This window comes from Hemitrygon akajei, chromosome 10 (assembly GCF_048418815.1).
Source record: "Hemitrygon akajei chromosome 10, sHemAka1.3, whole genome shotgun sequence".
NCBI lineage: Eukaryota > Metazoa > Chordata > Chondrichthyes > Myliobatiformes > Dasyatidae > Hemitrygon > Hemitrygon akajei.
In genome coordinates, this window is record NC_133133.1 from 19,535,148 (window position 1) to 19,552,346 (window position 17,199).

The following is a 17,199-nucleotide window of genomic DNA, read 5'->3' on the forward strand; positions in this document are numbered from 1 at the left end:
CCCCACCTTTTAACTCTACTCATCTTTTTTTCTCCAGTCCTGCTGAAGGACGTCGGCCCGAAGCGTCGACCGTACTCATTTCCACAGATGCTGCCTGACCTGCTGAGTTTCTCCAGCATTTTGCGCGTGTTGCTTGGATTTCCAGCACCTGCAGATTTTCTCGTTTGTGATTGGGTTAGTGTTAGTAAGATGTGGGGATGACACATTGACAGCACTTCCGTGCTGTCCCCAGCACATCCTCAGACTGTGTTGGTCTTTGCACAAAGGATGCATTTTACTCTACGTTATGTTTCATTGTACATGTGACAAATAAAGCTAATCTTCAATCTTAATCTTAAAATAGAACAACTGTGAGTTGTGTCATAGCTGAACGCATTCGAGGTATGGATGAGAAAAGTGCCAGTAAATCAACTAGCAATGTATTTTCAAACACGTGTCGCTCAGAATGAAATGCAGCTGCAGGTTGGTAAAGGCGGTGGAGGCGGATACGACAGGATCTTTTAAGAGACTTTTGGATAGGTACATGGAGCTTAGAAAAATAGAGGGCTACGGGTAAGCCTAGTAATTTCTAAGGTAGGGAAGGTCATGTTCGGCACAACTCTGTGGGCCAAAGGGCCTGTATTGTGCCGTAGGTTTTCTATGTTTCTATGTGAAAGCAGCATCCATCATTAGGGACCCCCACCACCCTGGTCATGCTCTCTTCTCACTGTTGCTATCAGGAGGAAGGTACAGGAGCTTTAGGACTCACAACACCAGGTTCAGAAACAGTTATTACCCCTCAACCATCAGACTCTTGAACCAAAGGGGGTAACTTTTCTATGTCTCTTTTCCTTTTCAACGTGGAAGTGGTTCTGTCGAAGACCCTGACCTAGAGTTACACTCAATCTTTGGTTCTTTGTGGCAGTGTGACCTTTTCCCGGGGCTCATCGACTGGCCGTTTATCAATATCCCAAGGACGCGGCCTAGAAGGCAAGAACACGTTTGGGGTTTGTGGCCCTGGGGTCGAGTTGATTCTACGCCGGTGCCATCGAATGAAGCATCACGGGAGAAAACGAAACATCGGGAACATTGGATCAGCAGTCGGGGGCTCTGTACTCAGTGAATCGCGCTCTCTCTTTCTCTCGTTGGTGGTGAAGAGTTTGTTGCCGATTCTCAAGTCGGAGAACTCAGAGAAAAAGCAACATGGCAGATTTTTAACACCAGAATCAGCGAATTGTTTGTCTTTGTTTGTCTCCCCTCTCGCTGTAAAAGGGGATACCTCTCTGCCCCTTTATTAGGGAGAGAGAGAGCCTGTGGCATGTCGAATTGTTGGGTGTATGATTATTTTATGTTGTTCTGCAGACCATGTTCTTTCTTGGGGACTTTGCCATTGTTTGGTGGGTGGAGGGTGCTGATTCTTTTGCTGAAGTAATCGGGGGAGGAGGGGGTCATTGCTGCTGCTTGTGCGTTGGAGAGGGGAGTAGGGGGGGCTTTGGGGTTTTAAAGTGTTTACTGTCACTCATTCTTTGGGGCACTGTTTTTGTGTATGTCTGCAAAGAACACGAATTTCAGATTGTATATTGCATATATTAAAGGAACTATTGAACTTCACTCAACTTCACCTGCTCCATCATTGAAATTTCCCACAACCTATGGACTCACTTTCAAGGACTCTTCATTTCATGCTCTCTATATTTATTGCTTATTATTTATTATTATTATTATTATTATTATTATTATTATTATTATTATTATTATTATTATTATTATTTCCTTCTTTTTGTACTTGCATAGTTCATTGTCTTTTGCAGACTGGATGAAAGCCCAGGTTGGAGTGGTCTTTCATTGATTCCATTTTAGTTATTATTCTATTATGGATTTATTGAGTATGCCCGCAAGGAAACGGTGACATACAGTTTATGTTACTTTGAAAATAACTGACTTTGAACTTTGAATCAAACAGAAAATGTGAAAATATGAAAGCTGGAAGCAATGTACATTCTGCATGATAATAAATATATGGCTTGTTATTTGAAACGGTTTCAGTACAGTGCACGGATAAATGATTGCCCCAGTCAGAGCAGAGGCAAACAATCGTGTTATTAGTGCATAAATTTGCCAGCTGCCTCATCACAGGGTTATGAAACAGATGTACAGAACGTCAGAGAATTGTAGCATAACACACCAATCTGCCCGACTGGTATTTATACCTTCTCCCACTTTGCTTTCATTTATCCCAAAATAATAATGCTTACAACATTAAACCGAACATATATTACATGCTAATGGAAATGTTTAAAACTTCAGCTAGTGAACTTAATGTTATACATCCAAACTTAATTTTGTAGTTTTATCAAACATTAATCCAATTCTGGAGTAACTTTACCAACAATTTTCTATACTTTTTCCCTCTTTAGATAAGAGACATCACTACCCAAGACTTCTCCAGAAATTCCTTTATTAATTTATCAGTTTTTAACAAGCTCTGTCCAGGTGAGTCCTCAAATTTCTCAGCAATGGCTGATCTTCTGATGAACAAAAGAAAACGGCATTCACGTCTATAAACGGTCCCCCAAATGTTTTCAGGTTTCGGGGCCAGTCTTGATTCAGCAGTACTGATAGTGATATTTAATTTTATTTGCAGACTCAGCATGGTAACAAGCACTTCCAGCCCACTGAGTCTGAACCACCCAATTATACCCAACTAACCATTAACACATTGGCTTCTCATAGTTCTGTAAGGGGATTTCTTCTTCCTTTATGTTACTGCGTGTGTTAATCAAAATGGCTTCTTTGTTTGTTAGAAGTAAAAATGCTTCTTTGTTATGCTAACTGATGAGGGAGTGCTTTCTCTCGCAGTTTGTTTGGGTTATAATTACTGATAGCGGGAATTGTATTCGTTTGTTAACAAATTGGGATAGAGGTTATTCTTTCTTGTGGGTCTGTAAGCTAGTGCTGGGTGGACTTAGGGGGAGACGACGCGAGGGGGTTAGGGGGAGAAGACGCGATGTTGCAAGCTGAGTGACGGAACGGACCCCAAGCGGGGGTCCCAGGCCCAGGGTTTTCGGTGAGGAGAGGAGACGGGGACAGATTTGTGTGGAGCATCTGGTCGACCACCGTTGTTGGACCCAGGCGGCGGGTCGAGGAGGTTGGAGGGGATCGAATGGCGGCAAGAAGACTTGGTTAACTGAGCTCCAATGGTTGTGCACGAAGTGGTTGGACTTTGATAAGTTGGCGCCTTTTACTTTTCCTTTTATATTGTATCTCTATTAAGTACATAGCTCCAGTAAGATCTATAAAGTGTAATCATTTAATCGCATATGGTGTACTGTCTGTTATTGGGCGTGGTGGGGACATCACACAGCATCCACACAAGCTGATTGCCCAGTTTGGCGGGGCCGAAGGCTGCTCCCCCTAGACCATAGGTCGGCAACCCGCGGCTCCGGAGCCGCATGTGGCTCCCTGTGGCTTTGGAAAATAAATGATGAGTATTTAATTAAAATGTATTTTATGTTAGTTTGTTAGTTTTTGAAATGTAATTCTAAATTTGAAGATTATGGTGATCTTGTACAATCTAAATAAAACGTGTTTTTTGTTGCTATTAATATACGTCACCACTGCCAATGCCTGACACCCGCCAGTGCGCGATTTCTTTAATTTTTCGATCCAAGGTAGGCTAACTGTGGAGAATTCTAAAAAAAGAAAAGTGACTGAAGAAAACAGAACATTTAATGATACGTGGGCAGATTCGTTTGCTTTCACTGCTAACGAGACTGGTTTACCGGTATGCTTAATATGCAATGAGAAACTAGCAAACAACAAAAAGTCAAATGTCGCAAGACATTTCCAGAATAAACACGCAGCCTTTGCTCAAAAATATCCGGATGGAGATGAGAGAGAAAAAGCCGTTTCGGAACTGATGCGGAAGGTTGATCTGAGCAAAAATCATTTCAAGAAGTGGATGAAGTCTGGAAAATCAACTACATATGCTAGTTTTGTTGCCGCTCAGGAAATAGTCAGGCACGGGAAGCAGTTTACAGATGATGAATATATAAAAGTATCTTTCATTAAGATTTCAGAACATCTATTCACGGACTTTAAAAACAAGTGTGAAATTGTGCAGAAAATCAGAGATATGCCCCTTTCTGCAAAGACTGTCAAAGACAGAACCATAAAAATGGCAGAAGACATCACAAGACAGCAAATTAAAGACATCAATTCAGCTGTGGCCTACTCGATTGCCTGTGACGAGTCTAAAGACAAAGGTGATATTGAACAAATAGCGCTGTTCTGCCAGTATGTAAACTCTGCCGGGCCACAGGAAGAAATGATTGAGTTGATACCTCTAAAAGGCCAAACACGGGGGCAGGACATCTGTGAGGCTGTCTTGAATTGTTTAAGAGCCAAAGGAATAAAGACCACCCACCTGGTGTCAGTAGCTACTGATGGGGCACCAAGTATGACAGGAGCACACAAGGGCTTTGTGGCTTTACTGCAGAAGTCGCTGGACAGAAAGCTGCTGACTTTTCACTGCATCTTGCACCAAGAGGCACTGTGTGCTCAAACATTTCCTCCGGAATGCACAGAAGTAATGGATGTTGTCATTCAGATTGTCAATAAAATAATGGCAAAAAGTTTAAATCACCGTCAATTCTGTTTGTTACTGGACGAGCTGGAAACCGCATATTCTGATCTCCTGCTGCACAACAAAGTCCGGTGGCTGTCCAGAGGGGAGGTGCTGAAACGCTTTGTCGCGTGTCTGGAAGAAGTGAAAACTTTCCTGGGCAGCAAAGTGCTCACCTTTCCTGAGCTGGAACAGCCAGAGTGGCTGGAAAAGCTACACTTCATGGTAGACGTGACAGCGCACCTGAACACGCTGAACACAGCTCTTCAGGGGAAAGGACGCACAACCCTGCACATGTTGGAGGATGTTTTGGCATTCGAGCGCAAGTTGACAGTGCTTGCCAGAGATTTACAGAAAGGCACATTGTCTCACTTCCCCAATTTGAGAGACTTCAAACAAGCTCACGACATGACAAATTCGGAGTATTTGCATTCTGCAATCATCGCAATGTAAACATCGTTTGGGAAACGCTTCTGTGAGTTCAGAGAGGAATAAAAACACATTATCCTTCCCGGTCACTCCCCTAAGCATCGATCCATCCCTACTGAATACAACTGCATTGGCAGGTGTGAGTCAACCTGATCTTGAGATGGAACTGGCCGACATAGCCGACAAAGACTTATGGGTGTCCAAGTTTAGACGCTTGACAGCAGACCTTGAAGATGTTGCCCGTCAGAAAGCCGTTCTCGCTCAGAATCACAAATGGAGTGATATTGAAAACCTCCCCAAACCGGACAAACTTGTGTTCGAAACATGGAATGCTATCCCCGACATTTATGTAAACATTAAAAAGTATGCGCTTGGAGTCCTGTCGATCTTTGGATCCACATATGTATGTGAGCAGGTGTTCTCCAACATGAACTTTATTAAAAACAAACATCGCGCACGCCTCACAGATGACAGCTTGCGATCCTGTGTAAAGATGAAGGTGACGTCATACAGCCCTGATGTGCAGACGCTGTGCGCTGAGGTCCAGGAGCAGAAATCCCATTAACCAAGTATGATAAATATTTTAGTTGCCTATTATTTTACGTATATTCATATTTCTTCATTGTTCAGTGAAATAGTCCTTTTATTTTTCAGGTTGACAGCTGGCTGACGTTATTTTTGGTTTGCTGCTGGCGGACAATTTAAGTTCGGCGTTTTTCATAAATACAAGAAGGAGTCAAATAGACATTGGTTATTTTACTTAAAAGTAACCTTCAACCCAACGTCTTTTTTTCAGAGTTCAAAATGTTTTTGTTGCATGCAGAAATGTAATTTCGTTTTCTCTGCAGGAGTTCATCGATTTCATAAATGCAACACATTATAGTTTGTTTATACATAGCATAAAGGCAAAAAAAAACGTTGTACGCAGTGTTATTTCATTTTAAATGTCAAACGGGTTTTGTGGCTCCCAGTGTTTTCTTTTCTGTGGGAAACGGGTCCAAATGGCTCTTTCAGTGGTAAAGGTTGCCGACCCCTGCCCTAGACAGAAGCGAGCTGAGCGAGCCTGAGGCTTACCAGGGGGCTACAGTTCAATGCACCAAAATCCTGCAACATCAACACAGTTGAACCAGGCCTCTGAAGCAAGAGTCTGCAGGTCACTCCAGTAATACTATACTTCAACTTTCATCAGAACCACTCCCAGTAATGATGAAGAGCAATCGGCCTGAAATGTAACTCTGTCTCTCTCCATAGATGCTGCCTGACATGTTGAGTATTGATAGCATTTTCAGTTTGTATTTCAGCATTATTCTCAAGTACAGTCTGTTGCTAGCAAGGATTGCTAGAAAAGATGGGGAGAGAAAAGGAAAGCAAAATGAGTAAAATATGAATGAGTAACTATTGTTTGAGGGGATTTGGATCATGCACTCATTGACTGGGATGTGAATAGAGGAAACAGAGAAATGAAAATCATAATCCTAATCCTAGGGGAGGCTCAGTGGTGTAATGGTTAGCACAATGCTTTAGAGTTTCAGTGATTCGGGTTCAATGTCTATAAGGGGTTTGTTCATTTTCCCCATGACCACAAAGGTTTCCTCCTACACGTAATGGTTAGTAGGGGTTAATTGTAAATTGTCCTGTGATTAGGCTAGGGTTAAATTGGGGGTTGCTGGGTGCTGGGGCTTGACAGGCCAGGGGGGCCTATTCCATGTTGTATCTCGATAAAATAAAATGGATCAGTTTGTAACTTGCTTTCTTCAAGCAATATATCCGAACATCTCTGGGGAAAAAGTAGTGATTGACCTGGTTCTGGGTAACAAAACCTATTTTAGAATCCAAAGGCAACACGAGTGAATCTGCAGATGCTGGAAATAAATAAAAACACAAAATGCTGGCAGAACTCAGCAGGCCAGACAGCATCTATGGGAGGAGGTAGTGACGACGTTTCGGGCTGAAACCTTTCATCAGGAGTGAAGTAACATGGGATGGTCGAGGGGGGATAAGAAGTGTGGGGAGGGATGAAGTAGAGAGCTGGGAAGTGATAGGCTGGAGGGAAATGGGCCGGGGGAAGGTGGAGAATTATGGGAAATAAAAGAGAAAGAAAGGTAGGGCTGGGGGGGGGGGGGGAGATTATAATGAGGGGGGAAAAAGAGAGAGAAAGAGAACCAGACTAAAATTATAGATAGGGATGGGGTAAGGGGGGGCAGGGGTATCAACGGAGGTCAGTGAGTTGGATGTTCATGCTGGCAGGTAGGAGGCTACCTAGGCGGGAGATAAGGTATTGCTCCATCGACCTGCGTGTGGCCTCATCTTGACGGTGGAGGAGGCCACGGACAGACATGTCGGAGTGGGAGTGGTCTGTGGAATTGAAGTGTGTGGTCACAGGGAGATCCCGCCACTGCTGGAGGACCGAGCGCCGGTGTTCAGCGAAACGGTCTCCCAGTCTGCGGCGGGTCTTCCCAATGTATAAATGGCCACATCGGGAGCACCGGATTCAGTATATCACCCCAGTTGACTCGCAGGTGAAGTGGTGCCTCACCTGAAAGGACTGTCTGGGGCCTGGGATGGTGGTGAGGGAAGATGTGTGGGGGCAGGTGTAGCACTTCTTCCGTTTGCAGGGATTCGGAGGGAGGTCGGTGGGGAGGGATGGGGGGGATGAATTGTCAAGGGAGTCGCGTAGGGAGCGATCTCTGCGGAAAGCCGAGAGTGGGGGGAGGGGAAGATGTGGCTGGTGGTGGGATCCCGTAGGAGGTGGCAGAAGTTACGGAGGATTATACGTTGGATCCCGTAGGAGGTGGCAGAAGATTTTAGAATTTCAGAATCCCTTTTCCAATATCAGCATGCCTTAATGCATTTAACAGCCAATAACGAACTTCTGAGGTATAGATGGTTTTAATGTAGGGAGATGAAAAGCCAGTTTCCAGATAACTAACGAAAAATCATAACTAGATCACCTGCTATCGTGATCTTGTGGTGGAATATGAGTTTAGGCTGGTGTATCTAAGGCCAGCTGAACTGTTGTTGATTAATAAACTCATCTACCCCTCCAATCTACATTTTAATAACTGATCGTCCTGCAACTGTTGTTTAATCGTAAATATCTTGTATAACATCAACACATTTAAGCAGATCAACAATCATTGGGCGATGTGTATGAAAAGACATACCATATAGGAAGTCAAAGAGGTAAACAAGTACAGATCAGATGATTCCTTCGACTGAGATTAGTTTAAGTAAAATAACAAAAATCACAAGTCCACATAATAGATGTACGAAAACAGTGTTTTGCCTCGAGAAAGGGCTCTATGCAGTATACAAGGACAAAATATTATGAGAGAAACAGAGAGAGGGGACAGAATGAGAGGGTGATAGGAAGAGAGGGAGGGAAGGAGAAAGAGCGCGACAGTGAGGGAGGGACAGAGGGATGGAGGGAGAGAGGGATGGGGAGGGGTGGAGAGAGGGGGAGAGCAGGAGAGAGAATGAGAGAGTGATAGCAGGAGAGGGTGAAAAAGAGATGGAGAGGGAGAGAGGGAGGGGGAGGGGTGGAGAGAGGGGGAGAGCGAGAGAGGGGGAAGGGAAGGGGGGGGGGGAGAGAGAGAGGGAAAGAGAGACACTAGAGTTACCAATGCACAAAACTGAGAACTTTTTCATCAAGTCACTTGGCAGGAATATTGCCACATGGGCCACAGGCTCTTGGAGTCAGGCTGCTTCATAAAACATGCAAATCATAAAGTATATGAGAAACTGATTTTTCCAAGTTGTTCTGTCACTGTGTGTTAGTATTCTTAAGAGCCAAGTGTTTAAAAGTCACCAAATTATGAAATCACTTAATGCATTGGGTTGTATGAGAACAGACAAAGCTAATTAACATTGAATCTCTTTGGCAAAAGAGCAATCAATAGAAAAAATTATACTCACAATATGTCTGGCAGCAAATACACCATCAACAATGGCACAACAGAAAGACGCCACTACACCAAAACTGATGAACACGATCGATGCCACCAGCTAAAGAAACAGAACACACATTCAATGCTAAAATACAGGCAGAGCAGAGAATACAGTCACCAAAATTAACTTCCGATTTTTACCTTTATCTTGAGAGACACATGATGAAATGGGTTGACGATATAATTCAAATGATGCTTGAAAAGACCAATGTTAACCAGGTGTTAGTTAATCCAGAGGAGTACATAGTATGCCAGTACAAGGACATAATAAGCAAGGCAGTCCCAATGAAGGGTCTTGGCCCAAAACGTCGACTGTTCATTTCTCTCCAAAGTTGCTGCTTGACCTGCTGAATTCCTTCAACAGTTTGTGTGTGTTGCTAAGGACAAAGATACGACTGGCAGACTGCTCAAGATGGAAAATGCATTTCACTGTAAGCACGTTTATGGGCACAGAAGGACAAAACATAGGTGAGATTTTTATTTCATGTGGAGCCATCAGACGAGTGAAAGCCCGCTGGTTCCCTGGGCTGTGGAAGTCTAGGGAATTGAGATGACTCTCCCACCCAAACCCCACTTTGTGTGGATGCTGTGTGATTTGCTACCATTACACTCAGTGCCAAGAAATAACAAACAGCAGACTGCATATGACTAAAGGAATTATACTTATGAATCTTAACTGAAGGGTTAGTAAAGAAAAAAACATAAAGAGTCCAGTATATTTAAAGCCAAATGTGCACAAGGTGGCGCTCAGCTTTTCCAAAAGTAATATTCACCAATCCTAAGTCGACCGTGGCACTTTCTGCAACGAAAGTGCCCCACTGGGTCAAATCCTATGACTGGTTCTCTCCAGCATCTGTCCTCTTCATCTCCCGCTGAACAAAGGACCCAGCTCACATTCCAAAGCACCCATTATCTCTAACCATAACCCAAACACTGCTTCTATGGAAAGACCATTATATTAGCAGTGAAACCTTTCCCAAGGTGTTACACTAGAATTGTATAAACCAGGAAAATGGCCCGAGTGCCCCAAACAATCTCCCATCCATTCAGTGGATGGGAATTTCTTATTAACATTACAGGCTGTGGACATCACTGGCAAAGCCATCATTTGCTCCCCTACTTGCCCTTGAGAAGGTGGAAGAGAGCAGCTTCCTTGACCTGTTGCAATTGGTCTTTCGAAGGTACTTTCACTGTGATGTTGGGTGGGGATTTCTAGGCAGTAGAGTAAACAGCAACGAAGATTCGATTATTTATGTCACCGCACCACTTTACAGCACCAGCTTTAAGGTCGGGGTTCGATTCCTGCCACTGTCGGTAAGGTGTTTGTACCTTCTCCCCACGACCACGTGGGTTTCCACCCAGCGCTCTGGTTTCCTCACACATTCCGAAGACCTACGGATTAGGGATACTGAGTTGTGGCCATGCCATATTGGTGCCGGAAGCGTGCTGACACTCGCAGGCTGCCCAGCGCAATCCTTGCTGACTTGATCTGACTCAAAGTTAAAGATGGCGCTGGTGAACCACAGCAATGTGTAGCAGGCTGTCTACAAAACCTCTAAGTATACATCTTCAGAATTACTCTCACTGCAATCTGCAACCTGTGATTTCCCTTTAAGCAATGTACTTTCGACTTCTTGTATTCGTGGGGTTTTTTTTTGCACATTGGTTGTTGTCCGTCCTGTTATGTGTGGTCTTTCACTGATTCTACTGAGTTTCTTGTATATATTGTGACTGCCCGCAAGAAAATGAATCTCAGCATTGTATATAGTGACATGTATGTTCTTTGATTTGGGTGGTAGGGTGGAAATACGCCTCTACCAAAGATGGTGTAAGGCACTCCTTCCATCTGCTAGCCTGCAGGGCACCCTTAGGCAAGATGTAGCACCTGATTAGCCCCCCTATTAGGGTCACATGAAGCTATGGGAACAGGTGGTGGATGGTCGTATGAGCAGCCGGTGCATATCACAACTCCTAGTTATGCGGCCACTGACGCCAGGCAGACAATCTGAAATGTATTGATAATGGCTGGGAGTCGCCTGTCCTGTAAAGACACTGTCCAGAAGAAAAATTTGCCAAGAACAATCACGGTCACGGAGAGACCACGATCGCCCACGTCATACGACACGGCACACAGTGATAATGATTGTGTACTTTGATAATAAATTTACTTTTAACTTTGGAATGTTAATGTATGTGGCAATCAAAGGAAATCTTTATCTTCTTCTTTCTAAAAGATCAGGACGGGGAGTGGGACTTGCAGGGGTCCTGTGCAGGTTCCAGTTTGTCTGCTGACCTTGGCCTATTTGGTGCTGGTGGTAACAGATTTACCGGTGCATTTGCAATAGTCGAAGGGAGTATCTTCAACGTTCAAAATATCCAGGTTTCCCAGTGTTCCTATGCCCCCATCTAACGGATGACAGCTTCTGTTTTTCTAAGATGGTAAAACATCAATCATGCACACATAATTATAGGTGTAAACATAATATAAATTACAGAGCAACACACACAACATGCTGGAGAGACTCAGCAAGTCAGGTGGCATTTATAGAGGGGAATAAACAGTAGATATTTTGGATCGAGACCCTTCATTCGGATGGAAAGGAAGGAGGAAGAAGCCAGAATAACAAGGTGGCAGGTGATTGGTGAAGGCAGGGTGGATGAAATGAGAAGCTGCAAGGTGATTGGTGGAAAAGGTAAAGGGCTGAAGAAGAAGCAATCTGATAGGAGACAGCTGAGGCTCGACGACCTACAGCTTATTAGAGAGAGTGAACAAGAGATAGATAGGAGCTACAGGGAGTTAGTCACCCTGAGGCTGCAGGAGTTAGACAAGTGGCTGACGGTCAGGGAAGGGTTGGGAAGAGCTCAGATAGTAGAGAGCACTCCTGTGGCCATCCCCCTCAGTAACTGTTATCTCGTTTTGGATGCCATTGAGGGGGATGACCTGACAGAGGACGATCACAGTGATCTGGTCTCTGGGACCGAGCCTGGTTCCTTGGTGTAGAAGGGACAGAAGATGAGGAATGCAGTAGTCATAGGGGATTCCATAGTGAGGGGAACAGACAGAAGGTTCTGTCAGCCTAATAGAGATACCCACACTGTGTGTTGCCTCCCAGGTGCCAGGGTACGGGATGTCTCAGATCAGGTGCAGAGTATTCTGAAGGGAGAGGGTGAACAGTCAGAAGTCACCCTCTGGAAAAAGGGAGAGGTCCTGAAGAGAGAATTCAGGAGATGGGTAGGAAGCTGAAAAGCAGGACCTTCAGGGTAGTAATCTCAGGATTGCTGCCTGTGCCACGTGCTAACAAGCACAAGAATAGCATGATCAGGCATATTAATGTGTGGCTGAGAGACTGGTGTATGGGGCAGGGCTTCAGATTCCTGGATCATTGGGGCCTCTTCTGGGGGAGGTATGACCTGTACAAAAAGGACAGGTTACACCTGAACCCAAAGGGGTCCAATATCATAGTGGACACATTTAATAGAGCTGTTAGGGAGGGTTTAAACTAATTTGGCAGGGGGGATGGGAACCGGAGTGATAGGGCTGAGGAAGGGGAAAACAGAAATAAATCAAAGATAGCATACAACAGAGATTATAGAAAGAACAGGCAGGAGATGAGGCTTTATCAAAGCCAGTGCCATGAGTTACAAGGCAGTAGAGGCGTGGTACAGTTAAAACAGAAAGCAACAAATACTGGACTGGAAGTGTTATATTTGAATGCACACAGCATAAGGAATAAAATGGACGATCTTGAAATTCAGTTACAGATTGGCAAATATGATGTTGTGGCCATCTCTGAAACTTGGCCAAAGGATGGCTGCCATTGGGAGCTGAACGTCCAAGGATATACAGTATATTGGAAAGATAGGTTAGTAGGCAGAGGGGGTGGTGTGGCTCTGTATATAAAAAATATTAAATCATTGGAAAGAGATGACATAGGACAAGGTGTAGAGTCTCTATGGGTTGAGTTAAGAAATGACAAGGGTAAAAGGACCCTAATGGCAGTTGTATACAGGCCTCCAAACAGCAGCCCAGATGTGGATTACAAATTACAGCAGAAGATAGTAAAGGCATGTCAGAAAGGCAATGTCATGGAGATTTTAACATGAAAATGGATTGGGAAAACCAGGTCAGTACTGGACCTCAAGAAAGAGAATTTGTAGAATATCTAAAGGATGGCTTTTTAGAACAGCTTGTTGTTGAGCCCACTAGGGGATCGGCTGTACTGGATTGGGAGTTGTGCAATGATCTGGAGGTGATAAGAGAGCTTAAAGTTAAGGAACCCTTCGGGTACAGTGATCACAATAGATCAAGTTCACACTGAAATTTGAGAGGGAAAAATAAAATCCAATATGTCAGTATTTCAGTGGAATAAAGGAAATTACAATGGCATGAGAGGGGAAATGGCCGAAGTTGACTGGAAAGGGACATTTGCAGGAAGGACAGCAGTGCAGCAATGGCTGGAGTTTCTGCGAAAAATGAGGGAAGTACAAAACAGATATATTCCAAATAAGAAACTATAGACCTGTTGGCCTGACATCAGTGGTTGGGAAGTTGTTGGAATTGATTATTAGGGATGAGATTATGGAGTACCTGGAAGCACATGACAAGATAGGCCAAAGTCAGCATGGCTTCCTGAAAGGAAAATCCTGCCTGACAAACCTACTGCAATTCTTTAAGGAAATTACAAGCAGGGTAGCCAAAAGAGATGCAGTAGACGTGGTGTACTTCGATTTTCAGAAGGCCTTTGACAAGGTGCCGCACATGAGGCTGCTTAGCAAAATAAGAGCCCATGGAATTACAGGGAAGTTACTAGCGAGGGAGGAGCATTGGTTGGTCAGTAGAAAACAGAGAGTGCGAATAAAGGGATCTTATTCTGGTTGGCTGCTGGTTACCAGTGGAGTTCACTGTTGGGACTGCTGGTTTTTTACGATGTATGTCAATGATTTGGACTACGGTATTAATGAATTTGTGGCTAAATTTGTTGATGATACAAAGATAGGTGGAGGAGTGGGTAGTGTTGAGGAAACAGAGAGCCTGCAGAGAGACTTAGATAGTTTAGGGGAATGGGCAAAGAAATGGCAAATGAAATACAATGTAGGAAAGTGTAGGGTCATGCACTTTGGTGGAAGAAATAAACGGAAAGACTATTATTTAGATGGGGAGAGAATTCAAAATGCAGAGATGCAAAGGGACTTGAGAATCCTTGTGCAAGATACCTAAAGGTTAACCTCCAGGTTGAGTCGGTTGTGAAGAAAGTGAATGCAATGCAGACGTTCATTTCTAGAGATATAGAATATAAGAGCAGGGATGTGATGTTGAGGCTCTATAAGGAACTCGTGAGTCCACTCTTGGAGTATTGTGTGCAGTTTTGGGCTCTTTATTTTAGAAAGGATATACTGACATTGGCTCAGAGAGGGCTCAGAGAAGATTCACGAGAATGATTCCAGGAATGAAAGTATTACTGTATGAGGAACGTCTGGCAGCTCTTGGGCTGTATTCCCTGGAGTTCAGGAGAATGAGGGGGGATCTCATAGAAACATTCCAAATGTTAAAAGGCCTGAACAGATTAGATATGGAAAAGTTATTTCCCATGGTAGGGGAGTTTAGGACAAGAGGGCACTACTTCAGGATTGAAGGATGTCCATTTAGAACAGAGATGCGGAGAAATTTCTTTAGTCAGAGGGTGGTAAATCTGTGGAATTTGTTGCCATGAACAGTTCTGGAGGCCAAGTCATTGGGTGTATTTAAAGTAGCAATAGATAGGTGATTCTTGATTAGCCAGGGCATCAAAGGGTATGGGGAGAAGGCAGGGGAGTGGGGATGACAGGAAGAATTGGATCAGCCAATGATGGAATGGTGGAGCAGACTCAATGGGCCAAATGGCCTACTTCTGCTCCAATATCTTATGCTCTTATGGATCATAGGAGAAAGAGGAGGAGCAGGGGCACCACAGGAGCCGCTGAAAAGGTGAGAAGAGAAGGGGACAGAAGGTAACCAGAATGGAGGATGGAAAAAGAGAGAAGAAGGAGGGAGGAAAAATTACCAGAAGTTAGAGAAATTGATGTTCATGTCATCAGGTTGGAGGCTACCCAGACTGAAAACGAGGAGATCTCCAACCTGAGATAGGCATGGACCGACAAGTTGAAATGGGAATGGGAAGCAGAACTAAAATTGTGATCAATGGGAAATCCCACCTGTTGTGGCGGATAAAGGTGCTCGACAAAGCAATCCCCTCAATTGACATCGGGTCTCACCAATGTAGAGGAGCTGTGTAGTACAGAAGGTGGCTATTCTGCCAATTCCGTCTCAGCTGGCTGTTATGATGATACTCAAATCATCACATACCCTGTTATTTACTGTTCTGATACAAAGCACATGACCAATTGCACTTTCAAAGGTGAATTTTCTTGCAATGCCCTTTCATGCTGTGCAATCTGGATCATCATCCACTGCCCAATACAACAACCTTCATCAGATTTTTGGTTCTTTCCCAAGTTACCTGGTCAAATGCTTCCATACTGTGACAGGATTGGAAGTCATCCAGCTCTTGTGGACTCCCAGCTGAGTGATCCCATTGGTCACATTCCCTCTCTCCTTATTTCCCTCGAGCCTGGAACTTAGTTGCTTTCCCACATACCTGAATACTTACACTTAATACTTAAACTTAATACTAAATAGTTAAGTAGTTTATTAACACACTGTTAATATGTTTGTATGTTAATATGTTAATATGCATGTTTGAGGTGTGGGAAGAAAGCAGAGCACCCAGCAATAACTCACGTAGTCACAGTGGGAGCATGCAAACTCCACACAGGCAGTATCTAAGGTCAGGATTAAACCTGGACCCCTAGTGATTGTGGTAACTGCTCTAAGATGCCATTTCCTTCTTTTTGTTAATTAACAAAATAAACTTTATTCATAATAGAGTCAAAGAGACATAGACAACTATAGCACAGACAGAAACAGATCTTTCAGCCCATCTAGTCTATGCTGATCTGTTATTCTGCTTAGTCCCATCGACCTGAACCTGGATCATTGCCCTCCATAGCCCTCCTATCCAAATACCTATCCAAACTTTTCTTAAATATTAAAATCAAAATTACACCTATCACTTCTGCTGGCAGCTCATTTCACACTCTCACCACCATCCGAGTCAAGGTGTTCCCTCTCCTGTTCCCCTTCAACATTTTACCTTTCACCCTTAACCCATGACCTCTGGTTCTAGTCTCACTCAACCTCAGTGGAAAAGGCCTGCTTGCATTTACCCTATCGATACCCCTCACAATTTTGCATACCTCTACCACCTTGCAGTTGTCTGTATTAAATTCAATCTGCCATTTTTCAGCCCATTTTCCCAGCTGGTCCAGATCCCACTGCAAGTCATGATAGCCTTCCTCTGTCCACGACATCCTCAATCTGGGTGTCTTCCACAAATTTGCTGATCCAGTTAACCACATTATCTTCCAGAGCATTGATGCAGATGACTAACAACAATGCACCCAACATTCATCTCTGCAGCACTCCACTAGTCACAGGTCCCCACTCAGAAAGACAACCATCTACTACCATTCTCCAGCTCCTTTCACAAGCCAATGTCTAATCCAATTTACTACCTCATCTTGAATGCCAAGCAAATGAACCATCTTGACCAATCTCCCATGTGGGACCTTGTCAAATACCTTGCTAAAGTCCATGTGGACAACGTCAACTTTCCGGTTGAACATAGAACATAAAACAGTACAGCACATTACAGGCCCTTCGGCCCACAATGTTGTGCCGACCCTCAAACCCTGCCTCCCATATATCCCCCCCACCTTAAATTCCTCCAAATACCTGTCTAGTAGTCTCTTAAATTTCACTAGTGTATCTGCCTCCACCACTGACTCACGCAGTGCATTCCACGCACCAACCACTTCTCTGAGTGAGAAACCTTCCTCTAATATCCCCCTTGAACATCCCTCCCCTTACCTTAAAGCCATGTCCTCTTGTACTGAGCGGTGGTGCCCTGGGGAAGAGGCGCTGGCTGTCCACTCTGTCTATTCCTCTTAATATCTTGTACACCTCTATCATGTCTCCTCTCATCCTCCTTCTCTCCAAAGAGTAAAGCCCTAGCTCCCTTAATCTCTGATCATAATCCATACTATCTAAACCAGGCAGCATCCTGGTAAATCTCCTCTGTACCCTTTCCAATGCTTCCACATCCTTCCTATAGTGAAGCGACC

At 44.0% G+C, this 17,199-nt stretch overlaps 1 protein-coding gene across 5 annotated transcripts in view; it reads right to left on the reverse strand.

Annotated features, from left to right (window-relative positions):
- The window catches only part of tmem255a (transmembrane protein 255A), a 104,850-nt gene that overhangs the window by 46,018 nt on the left and 41,633 nt on the right, over positions 1-17,199 (reverse strand). For all 5 annotated transcript variants that reach the window (XM_073057870.1, XM_073057869.1, XM_073057874.1 and 2 more), the window contains one exon: positions 8,948-9,037. In XM_073057870.1, coding sequence (XP_072913971.1) covers positions 8,948-9,037 — 90 coding nt within the window. The remainder of the gene's footprint in view (positions 1-8,947; positions 9,038-17,199) is intronic.